The 27,620-nt window shown below is 36.9% G+C and overlaps 1 protein-coding gene across 1 annotated transcript in view; it reads right to left on the bottom strand.

The window, feature by feature from the left end:
• Positions 1-27,620, bottom strand: part of mus312 (mutagen-sensitive 312) — a 65,062-nt gene that overhangs the window by 17,148 nt on the left and 20,294 nt on the right. The window contains 9 exon segments of the mRNA XM_067081159.1: positions 4,868-4,969; positions 4,971-7,565; positions 7,702-8,042; positions 8,186-9,443; positions 11,488-11,664; positions 12,385-12,602; positions 19,590-19,788; positions 22,229-22,420; positions 26,495-26,954. Of these exon segments, the coding sequence (XP_066937260.1) occupies positions 4,868-4,969; positions 4,971-7,565; positions 7,702-8,042; positions 8,186-9,443; positions 11,488-11,664; positions 12,385-12,602; positions 19,590-19,788; positions 22,229-22,420; positions 26,495-26,954 (5,542 nt within the window).

Consider the following 27,620-nt stretch of genomic DNA (forward strand, 5'->3'; position numbering starts at 1 on the left):
GCAAACACCGACTTGCACTTCCAAAACATCGCTTGTACAATTGACGTAAGGGACAGATTGCGCTTAAACGCCAAAGACTTAGCAACTGCTCTTATCTCGTGGGTTTTATCTTTAAAGATGAGAGTGAGTCTTCGTTCACTATGGAATGTGCTTCAGAAATCAGATTCCTCAGAAAAATGCCAGGGCATTCTTAGACAGGGGTCTAGAGGGATATTTCACAGAACACCAAAGGTTTCTTGAAGTACCACAAATGTCCTTCGTTCTGGGAAGATAAAACTTAAGGGCCCTTACTGGACAGAGAGTTCTTTCTTCTTCAGACAGACCCACTATCTCGGACAAGTTCTTGATCATAAAAGAACAAGGCCATGGATTCGATGGTGATTAGTTCTTAGCCAGAAAGTCTAGGGAAAAGGAGCAAACTGCCCTCCCCTGAGAAAATCCTGTGTTTTCTGTCTAAAGCATGGATTTCACTGGACCTCTTAGCGGTGGCCAGGGCGACCAGAAAAAGGTCTTCCTGGTTAGATCCCTTAAAGAGATAGATTACATGGGCTCATCACTTCGAACAACTTAAAAATATTTTTTAGAAGGTGCGCAAGTTCCGAGGCCAAGAACATAATTTTCTACTTCCTCCAGTGCCTTCTTAGCTGAAGAGGGAATAGCTGGCGAGAAGCAGCTTGGATAAGTTGCTAGCAGGAACCTCAACAGTGCCAAGTACACCTATGAAGGTGGATCTTGATCGGGAACAACCTCTTCCTCAGAAGAGACAGGAGAAAGCGATAAGTCCGCTGTTGTCTGAGCTGTAGGAGGAGCCTTCTGAAGCAAACTGAGAATATATCCAGTTTGCTCTGAATCGGGTCAACTGGAGTAGGAACAATGTCCAAAACGGCACTACTAAGAAGCGGTGGAGGAGCAGGCGCCAAGGGGCACTCAGGGGCGCTGTGGAGATGGGAGCCAGTAGCGAAACTTGTCCAAGAACGGGCGCCAATGGGTGCTCGGGGGGGGTTTGCTGTGGAGACAGAAGCCAGTAGCAAAACTTGTTGAAGAACGGGCACCCATGGGTGCTCAGGGGACGCTGTGGAGACGGGAGCCAGTAACGAAACTTGTCAAAGAACGGGCACCAATGGGCGCTGTGGAGACAGGAGCCAGTAGCGAAACTTGTTGATGAATAGGCGCCAGTGGACACTCAATCGCAAATGGGAGTTTGGGTGCTTCGACACTAGTTGCTGGTGTAGCTGATTGTAGAGATGGAGGTGCTAAGTGGGCAACTCCTGATGCAGTAGCTCCTTTATTCGATGACAAACGTCTCCGCGCCACAAGGCGCTTAGGAGCCAATTTACGACCATCGTCAGAAGAAGCAGAAGAGAATTGTTCTGGGGTATCCCAGTGACTACACGATGGGCACGCTGAATCCTTGCCCTTCTTAAAAGGAACAGGGGAAGAAATCTCAAACTCCACTGCATGCCACCTTAGCAGGTGGGACTTGTCCGCATATCGCCGTGCGTGCCTGGGACTAAAATCTTCAGAGCTGGAGGACATACAGTGAGCACTCACTTGAAGACTTTTCCAGTGGCCTTTGGCTGCAGTCTGGGATTCATCAACAGACTGAACCGAGGGGGAACTGCTTGGGGGCAGATGCCACCGACCTCTCTTAGGCTGCCAGTATGACTCCTCCCAGGTGCTGGGGAGTATGACAGGGAGCTTGGCCTGGGAGAATCAGCGGGCCGAACAGCCACCTCCTCCACTACCACTGCAATTGCAGTGGGCGCCACAAGGTGCTCTGACTCACTTTCAGACTGAACTGAGGGGGCAACTGCTCAGGGGCAGACCCCACCGACCTCCCTTAGGCTGCCAGTTTGCCTCCTCCCAGGTGCTGGGGAGTATGACAGGGACCTTTGGCCTAGGAGAATTGGCGGGCCGAACAGCCACCTCCTCCATTACCACTGCACTTGCACTGGGCACCACGGGGCTCTCTGACTCGCTTTTATCCCTAAGCACTTGCACCAATGACACTAATTTAGCGATCGATTGCACAATCAATTCAAAGCGAGTGTTGATTTTCAACTCCAGACTGGCGATGGTGTTGGGGGTCGGAAACATGAAAGCCAGGTAAAGGAGATGGTTGCACAAATGGAGATGGGATGGGACTGGAAGAAATTACAGGTGCAATTGCATCTGACTTAGTGGATGAATCCTGACTAGATAAAGCTTTACTAGATTCCTTAGCAATAGCTTTCATCTTCCTATCTCTAGCTAGTTTCTGAGATGTGCATCTAAAGTCTTCCACTTCTTAATATCCCAGTCATTATACTCCTCACAACATAAAACTACTGAACATGTTTGTCCCCTACATGGAACACAAACAGTGTACGCCTAATGGTAGCACTATTAGTTGACATCCTAGAAAGTCTAATACAAGTCCAAAAAACGGGCAAAGAGTCGTCAATCAATTCAAAAGCCTAACACTATCTATGCCGAAATTAATCACCAATTAGTCAAACAACCACAAAGTATACTAGTTGTCAGACATCCTTCAACCACAGCTGGGAGAAGTCTACTTCTCTTATACAAGCCATAACCATAAAAAACGGGCAAAATTTTGAGCTCGATTCAATCAATAATCAAAATTCTTTGCCTAACACTATCTACAAAAAATTTCAATTATGTCAACTTTGACTCGACGAAATGGTCGAAAAAGGCTAAAACTCTTACATTCTAGTAATATTCAATAAATACAAATTGGAAGTTCTAGCACAATTTTGAAAGTCAAACAACCAGCATTTTATCGTAAAGTATAAACATAAAGTTTTATATATGAAAATGTGCGCAATTTCATGTACAATACAACAGAAAATTCTCACGGTTGTAGCTTTTATCAGTTTGCCATATAAATCACAGATAACTGCCAAAATTTCAAACCACAGCTGGTAAAAAGCAATTGTAAGCTAAAACTCTTACATTCTAGTAATATTCAATCATTTACCTTCATTTTGCAACAATTGGAAGTTTGCAATATTTCGATTTATTGAATTTTTGAAAAAACTTTTTCCTTACGTCCGCGCCAGAAATTCTCACTTAATGTTTGCACTGTTTTATATTAGTCGTTACATAAAGTTTTATATATGGAATGTGTGCAATTTCATGTAGAATACAACAGAAAATAACTCATGGTTGTAGCTTTTATCAGTTTTGAAATATTTTTCGCCGATAACCATCGACCGAAATGGTAAAAAACAATTATAAGCTAAAACTCTTACATTCTAGTAATATTCAATCATGTACCTTCATTTTGCAACAAACTGCAATTTCTGAAAAAAAATTTTTTTTTGAGAACATCTCAGAAATTCTTTTCGTCATGTTGTTGTAATGTTTGCATCGTTTACATTAAAAGAAACTTTTATATATGAAAATGTGTGCAATTTCATGTAATTAGCTCTGGTTGTAGCTTTTATCAGTTTTGAAATATTTTACATAAAAATTATAATTCCTTTCTTTAGTAATATTCAATCGTTTAACTTCATTTTGCAATAAATTTTCTAGCACAATATTTCGATTTATGGTGATTTTTTAAAAACATGAAAAGCGATAATTTCGCCAAACATTCAGAAACAGTGAGACGTTTTATACAGTCGTTACATAAAGTTTTATATATGAAAACGCAATTTCATTTACAATACAACAAAAAATAACTCATGGTTGTAGCTTTTATCAGTTTTGAAATATTTTCATATAAACGATAAATAGAAAAAAACATACTTTAACTTGCGAAGTAAAAGTTTAGTAAATTAATTTCTTCATTTTTGAATACTAAAATATTTTTTATGGTGAATTTTTGAAAAAAAAAAAAAATTTTTTAGGCAGTTTTTGCATCAATAATATTTTCTCTGTGTTACTTTGATCGTTTTAAAATTTGTTATATACCAAAATAATCGCAATTTAGTTACAATACAACTAAAAAAATTGTCATTAGTTTACATATTACAATTATTTTTTTCAATATTTATATATGATGATATTTTTTCACCATACTAAACTTCAGGCAATAAAATGAACTCAACGTGCTGTGATTTTTTGAAAAAAGACTAACTCCAAGCCACCAGTCGTTTTTGTAAATAGGGCTTCAGCGTTAAAGGGTTAATATAGTGAGACTACAGTACAGTATACTGTACACTATTGCTACCGACACTATAAAACATACACGCAGTAAAAGTTTGCAATTAATTTCTTCTGAATACTAAAATATTTTTGTCAAACTTAGGCAGTTTTAGAAAAATCTAGGTACCAATTTATGTACAAAGCTTTTCCAATGCAAGTACATATTAAATTTTTCTTCATGGTACCCTTAATAATGACCAACTGATAGACAATCCAAGGTCGTAAGGAGGTTGATAATTCCCCCAACTATGTGTTCTGATCTAGTCTTGATACCCCCAGCGATCAAATCTGTTTATTTTGTCAACTTTAGTTAGCCAGTCAGAATTCACCACTATATTTGTGCAGTTAAACCATCCTGTATAACTATTCCCAAAATAGTAATACTTGTTCTTAGTCTTCCCCAAGCTTATTGTGGAAAGTTTTATACTGGAATGTTCAACTGGACAGATACAATGGTAAATGCTAACTGGCTGTAGATCTACTGGATACCAAGTACATCTGTTTTCTTCTGTTGAGAAAATATACAGATCTTAACTATTTACACCTTAAAAGAACTAAATAAAATTTATAAAACTGAAAGCAAATGATAGCTGTATAAAGGCAGAACAGTCATGAAAGGAATAGCAACCACAGAATTGCAGCATGAGGCACTGCAGGCACAACAATATATTCTACAGCTACCAAGCCATACTGATTAGTACTCTTTTAAACTTACCTGAAGTTCTGGTGAAAGCATTTCTTTGTAATTTGGCAGTGGTGTTATCATATTCTTTGTTTTTGCTTTCTGTTTAGGAGTTTTCATCTTGTCATAACCCGACCATATTCCCTCTATCAGAACACTCCCTTTCTATCATTTGCTCATCTTCAAACACTGGCTCAAATTCTTCTTTCCATAAATTAGAATCATCCAAGTCTCCTGCTACTTTAGCCATTGTATCATCACTAATGGATGAAACGCAAGCACTGGCCTTTGTACATCCCTGGTCAAACCTGCTTGATTTTTGGTTATCCGTTGTACTGGCTGCAAAGTCCAAACTTCTCTGGTCTGATAAACTAGGGGGCGCCATAGGTAGAGATGATTTGAAAGTGTTGGACTGGGATTCACTGCCAATGATACGTTCGTTGTCCTTGGGATCAACAGCTCTTTCCTCCTTTTCAAGAGATGGCAAATCAAGGCAACTGACATTTTCAGCACTTTCATCTTTGTTAGGTGTCAGTGGCATACCAACAGAGATTCCAAATCCAGCATCATCAAAATCATCCCACACATTGCTTATGTAAGAATGATCATTTTCAGCTCTGCCAGATCTTGACTCTTCATGGTCATCTTTGTCACTAACAACACTGTTTGGAGACGGACATATGATGTCAATTGCTATTTCATTTCCTTTTCTAGCATCCTCGTTTTTATCATCGGTTTTGACTTGACAAGAAACTTCATCCACTTCCTTTTCACTTTCTTCACTTTCCATTAGCTTAAGAGGTTCCATATCCTCCTGAGAATATTCAGGTGTGGCCGTTTTGCTACTAATTGTAGTGTTATCCACAATGTCACCAACTGCACAAAAACTAGACTGTGAATCATCTGAGCTATCATTTGTCAGATCAATCACATTATCGTTTTTTGTCTCATCATTAGTATAACTATTGTCTTCAGTATTTAAAGACTTTGCTAAATCAAACAAATTCTCTTTCTTTGCGTCCGCATCTTTTGAAATATGACAGTTATCATCTTGACACTCATCCTGATTATGCAATACACCACTCTCATAATTTTGTCCTTGGTCGTTTCCAAGTTTAGAGCACACAGAACTCTCATCACACTGAACACTGAAACTATTTTGCAAATTTGGTGATTTCTTATGACTAGATAAAGAGTTTGAAATTCCAACTACATGATCATCAACAGAATCCTTCGAATGGCTTTTCACTGTTGTATCTTCAGGTGATGAAACTCCAAGTGGTGATTTTGCTGGCATGCTTATAAAACTAACATTTTCTTCCTGCACACTGGACTCAAACAGGTCTGGTGACTGTGACCCATAAATACTACAAGATTTTTTCTTGGGACTCTTGCTTGGTTTATCAGGTGAACTAATGTTATTTGTCCTCAACCCATCAACTTGATCATTCCCATCTGAATAAAGAACTGTTGGTGACAATGCTTTATCAATGGGAGATAGGTCAAGGCATCTCCTGGGGCCACACCTATTACTTCTGTCAGCTTTAGGAGTACTTAGGATAGAAAGATTTGTGCTTATCTCGAATTCATTACTCGTCTGCTGTGGTATGGCAATATCCTCAGCAGAGTTCATCTGTGATGGTCTGACTGCCGTGCTAGTTTTTCCTGGCTTCATCTTACTACTGGAAAAACTACTACGAATTTTGTCTGGTTCCTTCCTTCTCACCCCATCACCACCTATGAGAGTGTTTTCTATCATTCTTCCTGTTGATTCTAAATTTCCGGACAAGACTTCTGAAACACCAGAATCAGAACCCTTCTGTAACAAACTTTTTTCTTTAATGGGAGAATTCCCTATTTTATAGAGAGACTCAAGGAAACTAATGAGTTCTTCACTTTTATATTTCAAAGCAAGATCAAAAACATCCATCCAAAAAGGATCGTCTTTTGTTTTTATTCTGCAGTCACCAGTGTATAGATATGCTAGAAAGATGTACGCTCCATCATATGAAACTCCATTCCAAGTAAGTTGTCTTTTGCTATTTTTCACATCTGCATATAACTCGGGACATCGGGCTAAGAGGACAATAGAGTGAGCATTTAATTCTTCACCACCATTTGTTATGATAGTTACATCACTTTCTTCACCACTAGCTAAAAGGGAGCCCCAATCGTAAATAAGCCTTGTAAGCATGCTGCCTGATCTCTTGTTGATTTTTGAACTCTCTTTAGTACTACTCAGTTCAGGAGAAACATTTGAAGTGCTACTTTTTGTACCACAGTCCTTTAAACTTCTATTATCACCTTCCACACCTTGGCTCTCATGTTCTTCACTACTGTAGTTGGAATCATCCTCCATTAGCAAATTTTTGTCAATGACCACTGTTTTCTTGGAAGCACCGCAGTCCCCATGTTGGTGAAGGGCTGTGGTGTTTTTCTCACTTGAAGCTCCATACTCTAAGGTTTCATCCAAATCCAGTTCCTTGGCAGATTTAAGAGGAGTCATTTCCAGTAACTTTTCCACCATATCTTCAGACAATGTATCATCAAGCGAACTTGAATTCTTATCAGGCAGAGGTTCTTTTGCACTAACCCTATTTTTATACAGTATTGTGTCATTTGCTTTATTTGTTTCATTTAAATATCTGCTGGGTATGGTTTCTTCAAAGGCTTCAAGAATTTGATTAATAGCCTGTCTCTCCCGCTTTGCTGTACTCTTCAGTGGGTAAAGTTATGCCTAACTTTCCTTCTCTTGCTTCAGGATCTGAATTATCTTCACAGGCATTTTGTGGAGTTACTGCTTTTTTACTCAGACATTTATCCATGTTGGGTTGGTACATCACTGTACTATCATTGCAATGCCTAACAGTCTTGGAGTTAATATACATTCTGGTTTCATCCATATCAACTGCACATTGCAGAGATGAAGGAACATTTGTAACACCATTTTCATCTCGAAAGTCTAAAGACCCTTCTGAAAAAGTGTGGTGTTTGTTTATGGAACAAGAGTTCTTTGAAGCACAGGAGGTAACATTCACTTCTTTCTCTTTACCCTGGAATGGTGCAGCAGTTTCTAATTCACAAATACTTTCACAAGGTTCATCACTCGATGGCATAGGCAACATTCCGTCACCTGTATTTTCATCATATATGACAGTCCTGGCATCACCATCATCACTTTCACTATCATCTTTACAAGCTTCATCTTCTAACAACAATGGAGAATTACAGTCATCAGCAGAAATATCTTCTCTCTCGTCCGACTTTTCCTCAGTTGTTTCCATGGATACTAAACCTGACTTGCAGTTAAAACTTTTACTAGTTAATTCCCCACTTTTTCCTTGTTTTATATTTTGTTTCTTGTTTCTTTTTTAATAGAGGATCCATGATCTGACTCCCAAGCAACTGAATCCTGATTATTATTTCCCTTTGCTATGTTGAATATTTCTGTTCCGTCTGAGTCACATGAGTTATCTGATAGCTTCCCAACTTCATCAAGTGTCTCTTCCTCTACATTTTCTCTTGAACAAAGGGATTCCTTTTGGGATGATGTGTCACATTTTCTATGTAGAAAGGAGGTGGAATTTAATGAATGATAATCTGGTGAGCTATCACCTGCAAACACTTTGCCCACAGGTTCTCCTGACTGGTTGGGTTTCCCCTGTGATCTACTCAGTCTTTTTGGTAACCCTTGAGACCCTTTTGTGTCTTTATCAATAGTTGTGTCAAGTAAACACAATATTTCACTGTCTTGACTTTCAGCTAATTTTACTTCAGTTATCTCTTTGCTTATTACAGTTCTCTCACCACAAAGATTACTTTTATGGCTACTACAGGGTTTCTGCTCCTTACTACCATCACAGACTTGAGCCAACGAATCCTCTTCTTTTTGTGCATCGCTGTGTAAACTACTAAGAATGTGGCCAGACAAAGAGATGCAACACAGCTTCTTGGGAGAACTTACATTACGGAAAGATGAGAATAAACTATCATTTTTTCCACAGTTGGGTTCTGAATTAACAAAGTCCTCATTTTCAGAACAGGTTAAAGAGTTAACTAATGCCCCTTGTTCACTAACTGTTCTGCATCTGGAATCATCTGCATCTAATACAGGTTTTGAGGCTTCAGAAGAACAGAAATCGCTACTAAATTTATGAGCGCCATCTCCATCTATAGGTTTACTATCTTCCGCACATAATACCTTGGCTGAAATTTCACTTTCACCAATCACCTTTGCTCTGTTTTCTGTTAAAATATCATTTTCCTTACCAATAATCTGACTGTTACTACTTTCATGAGTCTTTTCAAAATCCACATGAGTGTTGGGGACTTTGCATGTATTGACTTCTGATTCTTCAGCTGTAGCAGTATCATTAGAGTCTTGTTTTGTTTCTGTTGGATGGATCAACCAGAAACCACTAGCAGCTTCTAGGGTAATGTTTGAACTAGGACCTTGAAGGTCACCAAGAGAAGATAAGTTTGGTGATGTAGGGCCATTGGCACGAGTTACGTTCAGTTCTTGAGAGCCTAGGAGTTCTGCCATGGCAAGCTGTGTGCAGTAATCATTAAGAACAGATGCTTCTTCTACATCAGATTCACTATCAGAGTTCTGGAAGGACAAGATAAAATAAACATTATTTTCCATAAAACTTTGCTACATATACATGAACACTAAACTTGAAATTTATACAAAACGGTTTCACAGATACAAAAAATTATAATAGTTCCAAATAATGCAAATGAAATAGTGAAATATAAAAAGCTCATCCAGCTTCTAGAAAGCTCCTCTGAACTTGTTCAATGAGGTTCATGTTTTATGGAATCTTATGTCAAGTATACTTAAACTGGACAGAAACCAACAGCCTTCTTTATATTCTTAAAAACATGTCTTGACTTTGAACATTTCACTAAAATTATTTAGGAGCTCTCATTCCACAAAACGCTGCTTGTACGTCACATTTTTATGGCTCTTAAAGAAGTACCTGGTTACAATTGAAAGTGATAAAGAAAAGATCTACTGATTTGCAGGTAACGACTGTATATACAAAGATACTTAATCTACCACTCCCTCATCCTTCTCTCTGACATGCACATAGCCCTCCAGCCAATCAGAAGGCAATTGTAAGAGTGATATTGAAGGCACATTTCTATACTCATAAGGGGCCACCTGAAGGATTTCCTCACAAGTGAGATAAATGAGAAGTGAAAATTTAAGCAAAGTAAAGTCAAAGAAATTGGACAGTTAGCTGGTAAGAGATCAAAGGTAGCATGCGAAAAGTTAAAGACAAAAATCAATGTAGCTAAGAATATTTAGAATAATCTACTTTCTTCTGCACAAGGCTCAAAATACATGGTAATATGAAAGGATTCAGTGCATTTACATGGCCAAATATCAACAGACAAACATAATTCTATGACACAGGATACAACCATGAAACTGACTGACAGGAGACATGGAAAGCATTTAGCTTTGAATGTTCCAAACCATCCATCAATCCTGCTTGGACTGATGCCACATTTCTGCAGGATGACTCATTTCAGGAATGTCTAAAGAGATCATACCAATTTATGACTGTACATTCTTTTCTTAGTTACTAAGGGGAAAAATTAATAATATACCGCACGACTGAAACACTTCTACAGTTGAAAAAATTCAAACAAATACTCTCGACATTTTTCAACTTCATTTTCTAAACTCCCTTTTTAAAGTTCTTATAAGCCCTCAGCAGTCCAGCTCTAATCCTGGCATGACAATATCTTGTGATGGAAGGAATCAGGAGTTTTAATTGATGATATAGACACCTAAGTACATATCAATCTGAAAATGAAACCTAAAAGCATGGGGATTTACTAAGTCAAGAAACCAGCGCAGATAAATTCCCTTTTAGTGCATCTGCACCATAAGCAGCAACGTTGTACAGCATAACTGGTGAAAACTTTAGAGGATGTTGAACACCATAACACAGTGATAGCTTCGAGTAATGCCTTGGAACCTGGTGAACAGTTACATGGGGGTGTCCTCCAGGTCTACAAATGAAAATTCCATGTTAATCCTGGATCAACTATCAAAAAGTACACCACTTCTTTGTTGATCGTGTAGACCAGTGTGGCAGGTGAAATCAAAGGCTGACATAAACAACTTAGTTTATTTACCTCGGAGATCCGACCTACCAAGTGCTTACATCGTGATGCTTCGCTCAGGCTGCCTCACAACATAAACATAAAAAAACGACGAGCGCGAAGCGCAAATTCAGACATTCTCAACAGAGTTAACACTCCTTCAAAATTTTTCAAGTGACCCCTGATGGCACTTAAGCAAACCCAGAGCTAAAAGCAACATTTTTCAGTCCAAAAACACACATTTCATATAAACCCATTAATCATAAGGGATTATGCTTTCCTCAAATCCTCATACTCATTCAATTCCCAGTAGCACCCAACAGAATAAGATACAAGTGATAGTAAGGTGTCTGCTGGACAGACCAGGTGCATTCTTTTCAGAAAATGGTTATACCAAGATGAGTTCTATGCAGAATAAGGCCACTTATGATTAATTACTATAATAAGTTAGCAATAAGTGTTTTTGAATTATAAAAAAAAATTAAGTTTCTATTATCAAATACGTGAAATTTCATAAACAAGATAACAATTACCTCATTAATGTTTTGCATAACAGTGACATTCAGTCGTCCTGGGATGTCTGACAGCCTCTTCAAAAGCCTCCCAACTTCAGCTTTTTTGGGCTTGATGTGTGACTCGAGATCAGCAACATAATATTTCTCAATGGGTTGCTCAAGATTACAAGATGATGCACTCCACAAAGTACAGTTCTGTGATGAGACAAATGAAATACACATACACTTTCCTTCCAAACCATCTCCCTAGGAAAGGCATACTCAATTCACATTGAAAATTTGTATGTGTGCATTAATATACTGGGAGGTGATTTACAAAGTACAGTACAATGCAACAGCCACAGAAATAAAAATTACTTAATGGTGCTTTGTTTGGAAGTCCCTTTCACAACTGATTGAACAGACTTATAAATTTCTCAAAAAGCACAAGGTATTACAAAATAATTACAATATTTGACATTTATATAACACACTAGAGATATGAAATACTGGAGGAATCAACGAAGCTATTTTATTAGTTTCTTGTGCAATATATTATCTCAAATCAAGACAATTACCACAAATGTGCACTTCATACCTGAAGTTACCTTTGGGGTATAATAATATAGTAAGGAAAATAGGCCTTATTTTATAGCATAACAGCTCAGTTTTATTATACTGTATAAGTTTTCCTCAGAGAATGATCGCTATCTACTGACAGAAAATCTACCTACATATAATTTCAAACTGATAATCAGACTTGTTTTTTGATGCTTGCCATGGTTTATCACACTATCAAATGTGAATAAATTTAACTGTGAATTGTCAACAACTATTCAATTATATATAACAAAAGCCACTATATTTACATGTCAAGAATACTTGTTCCCTAAGCAAATGGAACAAAATACATAAAACCAAAAACCCTTTGCTGACCTTATCCTGAAATTTGGCGAGGCACCCACGTCCTCCATGAGTGCTGTTTTCTTTCCAAGCCATATTAGTTGAAGCTTCACTGGCTAAAATAGTAGCAACTCTTTCACTTACAATCCTTTCCCTTTCTGCAACTGAACGAGTAGCTAGCACAGTATTATGGAAATTTCTCCGACCCCTTGACCCTCGACCCTTCTCTTTAATATTTGTCTTCATGGAATCTGCAATTAAAATCTCATTAAACGTAACAAATACGTACAACATCCACAAAAATAAAATTTTTTAAAAACTGGTTCTTTTCATACAAAGCTATCATTATATAAATCCACATCTGTGGCCTTCGAATGCCCCAGACATTGCATTCTTTTGCTTCATGGGACCACTTTGGGGACTTAGATAAGTAAGGAACCCAAGGCGGATTCATAATGAGGATGGACAAGCCCCTTTAGTGTGTATTTAGGGCACCTATAATATATGGTACACATGAAAAGAGGAACTGTACTATGTAAGACATAGATGCTAGTAGCCCCAGAAATCTATGTACCTAAGATGCCATATATAAATAAGCAGGATGAAAGAGAATCCCCAAATCACCAGGTAAAATCAAATAAAAGTAGACTTGAGATTTCCAGCTACCTGCATTTAAAATACTGTAGTATATTCAGATCCAAATTACAATTAAAAGCCAGAGTATTAGTGAGGGCTCTAATGTCATATCCCAGAACTTTTACATGTGCTACTTCAGCATCTCCCGCATTGCTTTAGCTCTAAATATAACCTGCTTGAGCCAGCAAGAGACTGTTTTTTGAGACCTGCTTCTTGGACTGACCTGTTGAAAGAAAAAGTCTATAGGTGCTGCTTCTGGAATCTTTGGTTTTCTTAAAGTAGTGGTGGACTTCTTTTAATAAGAAAAAATGATAATCATCTTCATTAACAGTGACAAGAGGCAAGGTAAGGGATGGTGCAGGGAGATTTGGAACAATCCTTGCTGATTAAAATCTTGGTCTCTGCCGTGATGTCAGCTGCAGAAGATAAAACCATAAAACTCTGACCTGAAGAGTGCAAGAAAATGCCAATTACAAAAACCATCTTCATTGTACGGAATGGGAGTGATAGCTACTGTAAAAGTTCATATTGGGACTAGATGAGACCCTTCAGCACTACGCAAAGATCTAAGTTTGGAGGTTGGATGATCTCTGAGGAAGATCCTTCTGAAAATGCTGGAAATTCCCTCTAAGTTCTACTGAAAAACCCAGATCTATGCCATAAAGCCTAAAAACTTGGCAGAGATATGGCCCTGGAGGTAAGCACAGACTTCTTCCTATGACATTTTTAAAAGAGACGGAGAAAATATGTAATAAGTAGCACTTTGCCTGGTAGAGGTTGATGGTCAAGTTCTGAAAAGTCTGGCAATAGCTTCACTTGCCTCTGCAGAAAATCCTTTGGCTCCTGAGACTGCTTATGGCTCCTAAGACCAATTCCTGCTTTTTTGCCATGGCCTTGAATTCCCATAAAAATCACTAGTTGTGCCATGAACCTGACTGATGGAAAAAATTCAGGATATGATAGAAGCAACGCAGTCAATGGTCCAGTAGCACAGAGAGGTGAAGGGTGGGCACAGGTCTTATCGTAACCCCTACCGGATCCTCTGCCCTTCATCTGCACTTTTATATCTATGACAGCATCCAAAGTTGCACTGCCAAAGGGTAAATTAAAAACACAATAAGCTGAGCCATCTTAAAACCGTTGGGCCTGGCTTCACAACTGAAACCTTCTCCTTTGGCTTCTAGTGCCTCTTCAAGTTGCAAGAGGTAATGTAATTACCTTTATTAGACATAATTTAGGACATAACCATAAGTAATAAAATCACACAAGCCACTATATATGTATATGTAGAACTAGACTCTTGACCAGGTAGAAGTGTTAAAATCATTTTTAAATGTGCAAAACTAACGCTACTACATACCTCCCACGAAGCTTTAAGTTTTTTTTTTTACATAGCTTGACAGTTTAACATTAAAAAAGTAACAGTAAGGTCAATGATGGACTACATATACACACAAGAGGTGCATGTGTATTTATAAAATTCTTGTGCCATCCATCAGTGTGTCCACTTTTAACAACCACAAGGTTTAAAGCAAATCCCAGTCATCAACGCCTTATAGTACCTGCAATTTAAAATTATATAAACGTGAACCCTAAGTCATACGTACCGTACAGTATACACTAATATACACTTAATTATCATAGCTAATATTAATATTAACATTCTATAATACATAACTAAATACCAATATTATACTACTGAGTCAGCATACCTAATGTACCTTCATAAGCTACATAGTATGGTTGTTACATATGAAAATAATTAATTATATTCACATGTATACAAAAAATATATGAGTGTATGAATGCTATATTTCAGATACTGGAGAACCTATTCAAGTAATCTAACTTACTGAAATTATAGTTATGCTGATACAGGCCTTCTTCAATTCAAATTCACTTGTAAGTTTTAATGTAACCATATTGAAAATTTATCACTTAACTGACAAAGTTGACAATTGAAAATATCTAAGAAGGCCCCTGTTGTATAAGGGTCATTATTGATTAAAGGAAACTTTAAGTACAGTACTCTAAGATATACTGGTTTAAAATCGACCTATCTCTATTACTTAATATTAGTAGATCATGTATAAACTTAAATGTATTTTTATATCTAAGTCTGTCTTCTAAGGGATTATTATGTAATAATTTAGATTCATAATAATGTAAGTATAAACTAGCACTGTTATGGCCAAAATTAGCACCAACAGGGATACAAATGGTTTTGCTTATATTTCTATTATCAAATTTAATTACTGTTAATATGGAATTTTAGTATTTTAACAAAGTTGATTTTACTAGCAGTAATTCTATAATTTTCAAGGTTTACCTCTAAATTTGAGTCAATATATTTATTATACATATAAAAGGCAAAAATGGATCACCATGTGGCAACATAGTATACAGTACACAGAATACGAAATTCTGTCTGTTGGTTTTGTGACCTTTTACTTTTAACAGTGTCTACTACGACTTCTGTAAAATAAAACTTATAAAGCACAGTGTGAGTACCATTGATGGTTGTGTATACATGAAATCAATTTTAAACTACAACCTCATCCAAAGTCCAGGTGTATTGGCAAAACTAGCAGCTTATAAGTTTTGGTGCCTGTGAGTTTTTGCTCCTGTTAGTTACAGTATTATATTTTTTTGTTATCTACAGTTTGCCTTATCAAAATTATTTTTCTCGCTTCATTATTTTATTTACCTATCCTTTTTCTATATAGTATATACTTACTTTATTTACTTAAATTACTTGCTTGACCTCATATAACTTTTTTCACTTATCTACTTACTTATGTTTGATGAGCTTAACACAACAGTGTAACTAGTCCTCCTACCTGACTGCCTTTACTTATATCCTTTTCTTCCTGTTCTACGGTTTCTGTTTCTTGTTATTATATACTGTTACTCTATGTTTTTCTTCTTTTATTACTCTTATTCCTTAAACAGTAAATCATCTAGCACTGATTATCAATGTTAGCTTGCCACTGTATATTTGCCAGTTACCACTAGGTAATTCTTTTACTGATAATTAGTCCTTATTAACTTCAATAGTTCCAATTAACATTTATATGTCTACTTTAGTTCTTTACTCTTCTTTTACTGTGTCTACTACTACTTAGCTCAAATTACTATCGCTTTCCTTTTATCTAGTTTTATCCTTATCCATACTGTTATATTTAGAATTCTGTTACTTCTACTTCTATAAAGTCCTTTACCTCTAAAAATATTTACTTACATGATGTTAAAGTGTAAACATAAAAGGTATAAGCCAAATCCACCTATCTCCAATACTAGGTATGTTAGTGATTATAATAATGTACCTGTATTTACCAGAACAAGAATTGTCTATTTAATTAAGTGCTGTTTATGTGGTATGAAATAAGCAAGGCCAACTGGTTCCCCTTTACACCTGAGAATTAACAATCATATGAATCTATGTACTGTACAGTATAACAACAACTACTTTGATAACGATAGCTATCAACAAATATGAATACCAATACTTTAAAGAACGTCCCTTTAAACGTGCAATTATTATTTTTATTGATATTGTTGATATTAACAATCTAGACTAGATGTAGAAAATTCCTATATTATAAAATTGAAAACTGCATATGCATATGGACTTAACAATAGATTTAATAATAGTTCTGTGACCTCAATTATTAATAAAATTTGTATTTATCACAATAATTTTGAACAAGAAGTCATAAATGAAATAACAAATTTGTTGATTTTAACAAATTATTACATGAAATTAACAATACACTCAGTCCCCGGTTTATGATGGGAGTTCTGTTCCTACGCCACGTCGTAAGCTGAAAAATCTTCGAAAATCGTCAAAAATCCTACAAAAACCTTACTTTTAATGCTTTGGGTATATTGAAAACAATGTAAACTGCATTTTTAATGAGTTTTTCATAAAAAAAACTCCAAATTTTGATTATTCTGCCGTTTTGTAGCCATATTTCTTCCGTCGGATCGGTGTCGTAACCCCTGAACATGCTTGTAAACTGGGAAATAATTTCTGATGAATATATTTGAAAAGCGCCGTAACCTCGGAATGTCGTGAGCCGGACATGTCATAACCCAGGGACTGCCTGTACTGCTCTTAAAAAATAACTTAGTAGAATTTGTTAAAGGTAAGATTTCTGGATAAAGATGCAGCAAAGCTAAAAAATGCAGTTTAACTACAGCCTCTTACAAGATTTAGAGCCTGATCTACCTAAATACAAACTTGTTGACGATATGTAGTACCGTAATTAATAATTAATTGTAAATTTTTATCACAAATTCAATTATCTTCTATATAAATGTGAATGTTTGTATGTTTGAATGTATATTTGTGCTACAAAAATCCGAACATCTTGACCGATCTACACAAAATTTGGCACGTGTCCATCATTTGACCCAACTTACATAACAGGCTATGTTTCAAACCCATACCCCCATGACAGACAAACATGAACAGACATAACAAGAGATCCAAAGAGATTCGCTTTCTGTAGTAACAAAAATGTGCTCTATAGAAATCCGAACCACTTGACCGATCTAGACAAAATTTTGCATGCGGCCCTCACTTGACCCCAGGAAGGTTTTCGCGTAGGTTTCAAACCCATAACCCAGCCCCCTTCCCCTTTGTAACTGATGCAGGTACATAAACTCTATGGGTTTATCATACCTCATTTCATGTTCTCAAGACCATACAGAATTATTAATCACAGGAAAGAAAAGCATTTTCAATAAAGAAATATATTAAAGAAAATGCTTTTCTTTCCTGTGATTAACAATTCTGTATCATGGTTTGTACTTAGGTTTAGTGGGGGGTGCCTTTAGGTTTAGTAGGGGTGTTTGTTCAGGTTTAGTGGGGATGTGTTTAGGTTTAGTGGGGATGTGCTTACGTTTAGTAGGGTATGTGTTTAGGTTTAGTGGGACTGTGTTTATGTTTCATAGGGATGTGTTTAGGTTTAGCAGTAGGTGTGTCTAGGTTTAGTGGGGATGTCTTAGGCTCAGTGGTCTGGTTAAACTAAGATATACTTTTTAGGCTTAGTGGGGGTGTCTTTAGGTTAAATGGGGGTGTTTAACTTTAGCAGGGGGTGTGTATTCAGGTTTAGTGAGGGGTGTGTGTTTAGGTTTAGTGGGGGAGTGAGTTTATGTACAGTAGGGGTGCATTAAGGATTAGTGAGGGTGCATTTAGATTTTGTGGATGGTGTATTTAGGTTTAGTGGAAGGGGTGTTTATATTTACTGAAGGATGTGTTTAGGTTTGGTGAGAGGGGTGTTTAGGTTTAGTGGTGGATGTGTTTAGGTTTAGTTAATGGGGGTGCATTTAGGTTTAGTGAGGGGTGTGTTTAGGTTTAGTGGGGGATGTGTGTTTAGGTTAAATAGGGTTGGTTCAGGTACAGTGGGAATGCATTTACTGTAGGTTTAGTGAGGGGTGTGTTTAGGTTTTGTGGGTGGTATGTTTAGGTTTAGTGGGAGGGATGTTTATATTTAGAAGAGGATGTGTTCAGGTCTGGTGGGAGGGATGTTTAGGTTTAGTGGTGCATATGTTTAGGTTTAGCGATGATGTGTTTTGGTTTTGTGGGGGTGCGTGTAGGTGTAGTGAGGGGATGTGTTTAGATTTAGTGGGGTGTGTTTCAATTTAGGGGTGTTTATGTTTAGTGGGAGTGTGTTTAGGTTTAGCTGGGGGTGTGTTTAGGTTTAGTGGGGGATGTATTTAGGTTTGGTGGGGGATGTATTTAGGTTAGTGGGGGGTGTGTTTAGATTTGGTGGGAAGGTGTGTTTAATGGATGATGTATTTTGGTTTAGTGGGGTGTTAGATTTAATGGGATATGTTTTTGGGAGTGTTTGGTTTAGTGGGGATGTATTTAGTGGGGATGTTTCAGTTTAGTGGGGTGTGTTTAGGTTTAGCTGGTGTGGGTTTAGTGGGGATGTATTTAGGTTTGGTGGGGATGATTTATTTGGGGGGTGTGTTTAGATTTGGTGGGAAGGGTGTTTAGGTTTAATGGATGATGTATTTTGGTTTAGTGGGGGTGTTAGATTTAATGGGATATGTTTAGGCAAGGTGGGAGTGTTTTGGTTTAGTGGGGATGTGCTTAAGTTTAGTGGGGATGTTTCAGTTTAGTGACGGGGTGTGTTTAGGTTTAGTATGGAGTGTGTTTTGATTTAGGGGGTGTCTATGTTTAGTGTGGGCACGTTAATCAAAACCAAACCATGTGTTACTTCCTTTCTAAGGTAAATGATTGGCTGTCACTCAGTTTTCCCGGGCAGTGCTGGGTTGGTCAGCTACTACTAATATTTCTAAATTAATTCACAGTCCTGAATTAATGTTGATTTTCCCCTAAAAAATGCATACCCCAAAATTATATTCAAATACTTACAAACCTCAGGTAAGATTGCATTCAATTATATGAAGGTTAAGAATTAAGATATGTAGTTGATGTGAAGATAGATGTAATGTCATATTTTTATACCTAAGTCTACCTTACACACACACATACATACATACATACGTGTGTGTGTGTGTGTGTGTAAGTTGAAATAAAAATGACCACATTACAAATATAATGACTGAATAACAGAGTTCTCCCTTACCACTTGTATAAGGAAGCAGCACAACAGGCTTCACTTTTCTATCTTCCTCAACAATATGATCCAACCCTAAAGCCAAGAGTTTCTCTTCCTCTGATGCTCTCTTCTCTGCCTCCTCCTCAGCAACTGATCTTGAGAGAGCTATGGCCATTGCTAAATCAGGATCTTTATTGTTAACTGGATTTTTTCCTCTTCTTTTACCCTGTGTAATTAGAGCTTCACTGTATTAAGTGTTTTCTACATCAATCAAAATACTCCAAGGTACAACTTGTTGCCATATATCAATAAACAGACTTGAATTACTAAACCTTATCATTACTTTCAGTCACTAGGACTCACCAAGTCCTATCTGTCCCAGAACCATAGCTGCTATGTGATATTTTACTTAGCATGCTTTCTATAAAACTACTATTCATGTTATGATACCCAATCAGGCGTTATTTCAGAGTAAAATACTTGTAATTTATTGTGGTATAATTTGTGAAATGAAAATTTTATTTATTGCGCCGTAAGGTATTTCTTTTATTATTATTCTGATGGGCTTCTATAGCATTTCTGGAGTTACTGACAATTACAAATTTCTGTATCTTTAATCATTTTGATGGCTGATCCTATTGTATACAATTCTGCTGTGAAAACAGAAACACTCTTAGGCAAGGAAAATTGGTATATTTTGTTGGGTGATATGACTGCAAATCCAACATTTGATGAACATTTGGAACAATCAGTTTATATTGCACAGGGTGAATTTCATATTGTATATATTTAGTCTTATCATCTTAAGTGTTCTATGTTGTTTATAATGTTCTGAGGTATATGTACAGTTTTGATAGTGTAACTACTGTTCATCCTTAAAGGAGTTACCCTTTTGATCCTGCCAGGGGTCCTAAGACAGACCGACAAATATCAAAAAATTCTCTCATAGTTGGTTTTGGCAAGAATAGTGCCAGTTGACACAGTGACTATATATAGACTCAAGACAGGAGGGCTCTATCCCCTACCTACAGTGATTACCTCAGTCGTTCCATTCACCTCTCTCACACAGATATAGCAACAGCACATGAGTTGGCCATGGTCTGCCAGGGAAGAAACACCAAGTTGGTGTACTCTTAAGTATCTCCTTATTCATAGTGCTTTATCAACAAGATGCTGGAGCTATCTGCTGAGGAAAGTTAAGTGCACCATCCTAAGCCCCCATAAAAATCTTCGCTCCTTAAGTTTTCAGCAGTTAGGCATAATTTTCATATTGCTGGTTAGCATTATCCCTCAAGGTGGGGATTCTGGATTAGGCTACTAGGCTAAGTCATGCTCTCTGTGTTTCCCTTGACTTCCTTTTTAAAATCACATTGATTAGAAATTGTGTTATCTAAAGGTGCTAATCAACGGTTTTTCACTATAGTCATATAATTTTAGTTTACAGTATAAGGAATAATGTTACAGCTTAGGAATAATGTTACAGCTTAACACTCCTCCTGAGTGAGGAAGTTCTGACCATCACTTACAGTCCCCGTAAGGGCTTAACTTCATGGCTTGTTTTAAACCAAGTGCCCTTTTTTCTTCTTAGAAACATTACAAAGGGTTTAGCATTACAACAATCACCACCACCCCTAAACCAACTTCAATATTGGGTTGTTTTTTGTATATATAAATGAATGAAAATAAGTTGAGGCAGATATAGTTTTGGTATGTATTACTCCTTGACATAGGGACATTACAAACTTGTTTAAATCTTTTATGGCTCCTTCTTAGATGGATATAGCAAATACTTTCCAACACAGGTTACTGAAATTAAACTGAAAGTTTCAATGATAAATTAGTAACCAAGTATAAAAGTAAGAGTCATAATCCTGTAATCTTTGCAAGACATAGTTAATCATAAATTGAAGTATAGTACCACCTAATGTAGCTTGTAAGTGTGGTATTTTAATGTTAATTTTTAGGCATGCTTCAACTGACTACAGACACTCCACACATCTTCAGTCTGTCAAGATCAGACCAAGATCTGAAATAAAATTTCCCCTTGCTCTGCAATGTCAGGCACTCCAGTTTTACAAAAGGAGAGGCAGGCCACTGAATTCCACCCTTTCCCAAAGTTTCAAGAGCAGAACTTTCCTTATCCATTTCATTTTAGTCTTCATCATAAAGTTTACTGTGACAGAAAGACAGAAATTTTAAATTGTTACTAAGTGAAAAAAAAAAAGCCTGCTACAATTTGTTAAGCAACCAGCTGAGTTGCAAGACTTCCAAGGTTTTGATGTTTAACATCATCAGAGCTTTCATTCAACATTACAAGAGATCATGGATTTTGGGGGTATGGTTAAACCTGCTGACAATCAAGAAAATGACTGTTTTAGTAACAAATTTCCGATATTTATGATTTACATCAAAAGAAAATTAACTGTTACTGAGCTACCTTTTTCATGAACATTAAATCCCTATTACACTGATTATCAAGAGACCTAGCTCAATGCGTTCACTACTACTGATCAAACACTAAACAATGGTATTTCTAGAAAATAGTGTCAACTGGCCATTTTCTTTCATGGTCAATGCTGTTTAAAAACATGGAAAACATTGTACATTGTATTGGCACAGTTAATAAACCTCTCAAATCTAAAAAAATTTACAATGCTTTCACTTACCCTCTCTGTTGCAGTTTCCTTTTCCTCATGATTGGATGACTGAACAGCAACAACTGGAAGTCCTAACTGAATTCTTTCTTCTGCTTGCTTTTCCTGAAGCCTTATGGCAGAAATAACTTTCTCGGTGCTTAATCCCTTACTTTGACCACAAGTTTTAATGTGGGACTGACGCTGCGACTTGCTTTTGAAGGACTGTAAGAAAAATATCTTCATAACTTTCTCACAAAAAAAATTTTCAGTTTCATTAGTGCAAGCTTTTAGAAAATAATACTAATGCTAGATGTACAGGCACTTCCCAGTTATCAGCAGGGTTCCGTTCTGAGGGTGTGATGATAACTGAAAATCGCCACTAACTGAAAAATGCCGCTAATCGAACCTGAATTTATTTTCGGCATTTTTTTGGAGATTTTCAGCGCTTATCAGAGCCAAAAAGTGTCTTTTTCGGTTATCGACGCCTCTGTTAGGTATGCATCGGCACCAATACCCAATTATCAGTGCCAATAAGTGGAATATGGCAATTTTTGGCACTGAAAATTGCTGATTTTCGTAGCTAGACAAGCATTGTAAAACTGGATGGCCGTTAACCGGGGACTGCCTATATTGGCAAAACACTGTAAAACTAACAGGTCAAGAGGCTTCCGAAAAATGATGACTGTCTAGCGCTGGACTGTTCCTTACAAAGTTAAATGTCATGACATTGATCATCATCAGTTTTGTACCATTACAACTTTCCAGAATCTTTTAACACAGAAATAAGACAAATTTTAAATAAATTCGTAAATTTTCTGGTGCTACCTGGAATCCGGATAAAAACGACACAAGGAGTTGGTGGCAACTGGCATCAGCCACCATCACATTCTAAAGGCAGTCATATTAAAAGATCTAGAACCTTAAATTCAATATCAATGTTCATTAACATACAGAACACTACTGTTATAGTGGGTTTGTAATTAAGAAACTTTATATTCTGCCAATTTTTTCATTTGTTTGTAATGATTATGTCATAGTCTGTCACTTAATTCTAATAATTATGATATTTGAGGTTTGAGAATGAACAGTTATGGATCCCAATTGTATCCTCATACGATTTAGTTAACCGGAACAGGGAGGACTGAGAGTTGGCAGTGGCCAGCTTGAGAAGGAAGGCTGAATTCTGTTAGCGTCATTTGCATGAGCCTCTTCTGCCACTTCTGGATGTGTACCTCTGAGGCAGTTGAGGTGTGCTACCATAGATACTCTTTGATTGACAGAGAAAGTTGTAACCTCGCTACTTAAGACACCATTTTTAGACATTATTATCACTGTTCCCTCAATGCATTACTACCCTAATGCTATTCTCCTTGCATTTGAATACATTTTATCCATTTATTAATTGATTTTTTTCTTTTTAATAACTGAGATCTCTTCTTTCTGTACTTCCCTTTACCTTATCTTACTTCCTAATGAGCACCATATTCTTTGGAAGCATGAATTTCATGTCAGTGACCCAAGGGTAAACAAAGCGCATTCTGTGGGATCTCCTCAGGTGACTTGTTCCATATGAATAGGTTCATCTTCTGAATAATAAGTAGAACAAATAAGTCTGTTAATAATAATAATAATAATAATAATAATAATAATAATAATAATAATAATAATAATAATAATAATAATATTAATAACAATAAACTGTTTATTGTTGACTGTATAGAAGACTACTAGTTACTGACCTGCCAAGTCTGTGATGTTGAGAGTTGGTTCTCCCAGAAAGTGGAGTATATTTTCAGAAAAACTATATCCTACCAGAAAACACTGATTTTGTGGTGACTAATAACATATTTGTTACTGACCTGCCAAGTCTGTGAAAGTTGGTTCTCCCAGAAAGTGGAGTATATTTTCAGAAAAACTATATCCTACCAACATTTTACACTGATTTTGTGGTGACTACTATGCATATTTGTAAATAAAATATTAATATAAGTATTAGTTAGTAAACAGAACATTATCATTTATAAAAATAGGCATTGTAAAAGAATACTGTTACTTGTAAAATGTTCGTATATGAGTACAGTACGAGTAAGTGAGCATAATATTTTTTTGCAAACTTTTCTTAGTATATGAGCACCAGCTGGATGATTGTAGGTGGTTTAAGTATTTGTGTATAAATTATTAATAAAGCTATGTCTTAAAAAAACTTCTTTTTTTCTTGTATAACTCCTAACATCACAATCCAGCCCCGCAATACCATCAGCTACCAAAAACACATTATGATTTGACACAAACCCTAGTGTGGTACCAACTAGGGATTCAAGAATATGGGTAGACACCTTTGAAGACGGGAAGGTAATAAACAAACGGTTCACTATGATTGTGAATTTACCTCTCATCATGAAATTCAATCCATGGGGCTGGATAGTAGGTCTTTTGTGCAAACAATTTGTTATGACATACAATATGTTTCATGTTCCATGAACATATACTGTATATCCATATCTTTTTATACAAATGTAAACAATTTACATTATATCTGTATTCCATAAATAGAGTAAAACCTCTAATTTTTGCTTATTCAATAAGCTAATACTCAGGAATCCCTGGCCCCAACTGCAGACACATTTACTTTTAACCTCTGTCTGCAGGAAACGGGTGTATACCTATCAAGTAGTTTGGAGATGAGCACTTAACAGACAAATGGGCTTATATTTCAAAGTCAGTTCCATTTCCTTGAATATTATTGGAGGCATCTTGAAGACACACGTACACACTAGGCCATGGAATGGTAGGGTCTGGAGGCTGGCTTCTTTCTCCTCTGCCTTTGTCTTCCAGCTAAGCTCGGGTACCAGTTTATATCTTGGTGGACTGTTTGAGCCACAGGCAGGGACTGAACTCTGAGACCTTGTGAATACCAGCTCAGCACTCTACCACTGACCCTTGCTGCCTCCCAGCTAGAACATAAAAGGGCAAAAACACATCTTGAAAACACTAAAGGTGGTACTGAAGGTTTATTACAACATACCTTATCCTGCAGTTGGATTGACTTTTGCCTTTTGCTTTCCTTTCAGTCAATGACAGAGGAGGAGATGAGTATATGAAGGCACAAGCAATGACTTGTCTGGTCTCTTTCCTGGCTATGTTATCCAAGATAGTAAGGACCAACTGAGGGCCAAGCATTCCTGATGCTGGCAATGCAGGGCAGCAGCCTCTTGACCTGGAATGACATTAGTGGATTGGAAGGGACACAGAACGTTCCCTCCTTTTCAGAATGACATTCATAGGAGTGAAGCTGTCTCACCAATGCCATCAGTAAAAGTGATTTTATCTCCCAAGTCTCATTGCCTACATGCTGATATTCTGGAGGAAGGGTTGATCTCATGTCTTTAACATTCTCCATAATAGCACCCTAAGACAAATCAGCAATAGAGCACATCTCCAAAACCACAAAAAAGATTTTGCTACGCTCTTCCACATCCACAGATGGCCAAGAAGACTTGACCAAACCTCCCTATGCTTCCTTTTTTGCAGAGTTTATGAAACTCAAAAATTCAGCATCCAAAAAGGGAGAAAAATGGGTAAGACATTTCTCCTGAGTGGTAAAAGTGTCTGCTTCAAAAACAGTGGAAGTGAAATGGAAGGGTTCTAAGATGAAGAACCCTTAGCTGTGAGAATATCTTCAATTGCCATAAACCTAGCCATGACAGCATTCATCAAGGATGGTCTGGGAATAGCAACTAAATACAGCTTGAAAACTTACAGTTACATGAATGTTAATCTTCAATCAGTTTTATTCACTTTATAATTCAACAATCCTACAACTGTATTCATTCATCAGAAGGGCTTTCAGCAACACATAAGAGTCTAAAAAATTTTCATGTTTGATCTAACCATAATGGCTAAAAATCTGGCTGTTTTACTGGCATCTTAAAGGCCTACTTGAATTGGAATCAAACACAGTTCCATAGTACAGTACTGGTATTTCATGAACAAAGACAGCTACTAAAAAGGCAAAATCACACAGTAAGCAGAGACCTCCAAGTGACTAATGCCAACCCTCAATAAGTACCACCAGCCTGATCACAATAATAGCTTGTAAACTGTAAAATATGAATGGTCTACCTTTTCTGCTTTCAGTAAATAAAAGCAAACAGTATGTAAAACACTAGGGTGTGTAATCAAGTGTAAGACCAGAAAATTGTATTACAAATAAGAGAAAATTCAATATGGGTTCATATGTGTATACAAATTAAAGATCTCATCCAAAACCAATTAAAATCTGGGAACACTACAAACCTTCAGACATAAGGGACAGGGTAAAATCTGCAGATTTTCCTTTTCCTGAGCTGCAGATGACTCCTTTTCTTCAAGCTTGCCTTCTTGATGACTTGAACAAGAAAGCACTGTCTCTGTGGTGGTTCTAGTGTTCTTATGCAATCTGAACTTTTGAAAGCATTCTTTCAAGTGATTCTTAAACATCTCCACTGGAACAATATGTTTGCAACTTCTACAAAGTTTTTCATCCTTGTTTAAAAATGACTCGTCTAGTTCCAAGTCACAATTACCGTCTTCAACAATGACTACATCTTGAGAGCTCTTCTCATCTGCGCTCACAGATGCTGCATCGCTAAAATCGTCCTCATCACACGTTTCTTTAGTGCTACACAGAGTTCTGCTCGACTGGCTTCTCTTCGCAGGTCGTCCACGGGGTCGTGTGGGAGCTAAAAGCTTTTCTACTTTAGATTTTTTAGGCAGCCTATAGAATAAGAAAGAAAGGTTTAAATTTCTTTACTGAAATACTGTAATCCTCAAAATCACATGTTGAAAGGACCACCAAATACCATTTCATTACTTAACCTTGTCACTTGTCATTAGATACAAATCTGGCATTATACTCAAGTATAATGTTTGGCTACATGTTGTCCTTTTTTATATAAGCAAACAAAGATGCCCAATGAAGCTACTTGTGTCATATGCATAGACTGCACACCACTTATGTGCAATTTTACTATCTCTTGACAGGAAATTTTCAATATGTCAATATGACTCCTTTTTAAAATCATGTGTGTTAGTTGCTTCTGGAAAAAATACCAAACACCTTTTTTTTGTCATTCCTGACCTATACTAATCCCTTTTGTATTTCTAAAGAGCAAAATGTAAAGCTAAAGAGAATCATTTTGACCAGAAATAGTAGTCTCCATTTTTACTAGCTGATCCCAAACATTATAGAAAAGTAAAAAACTGGTCCTTGCAGATAAACACTGCTTATTTCTATTACATATTCAAAACTCATCACATACATAACTGGTATGCATGTGCTGCAGCCTTTATATTCTTGGCAGGATACTTTTCCTAACTGGAACAAGTTTACAGTGTGTTACAAGGCCTTGGCTCCATGGCTTGACAAATAATAGGTATTTTA

Source organism: Macrobrachium rosenbergii, chromosome 37 (genome assembly GCF_040412425.1).
Source record: "Macrobrachium rosenbergii isolate ZJJX-2024 chromosome 37, ASM4041242v1, whole genome shotgun sequence".
Taxonomy (NCBI): Eukaryota; Metazoa; Arthropoda; class Malacostraca; order Decapoda; family Palaemonidae; genus Macrobrachium; species Macrobrachium rosenbergii.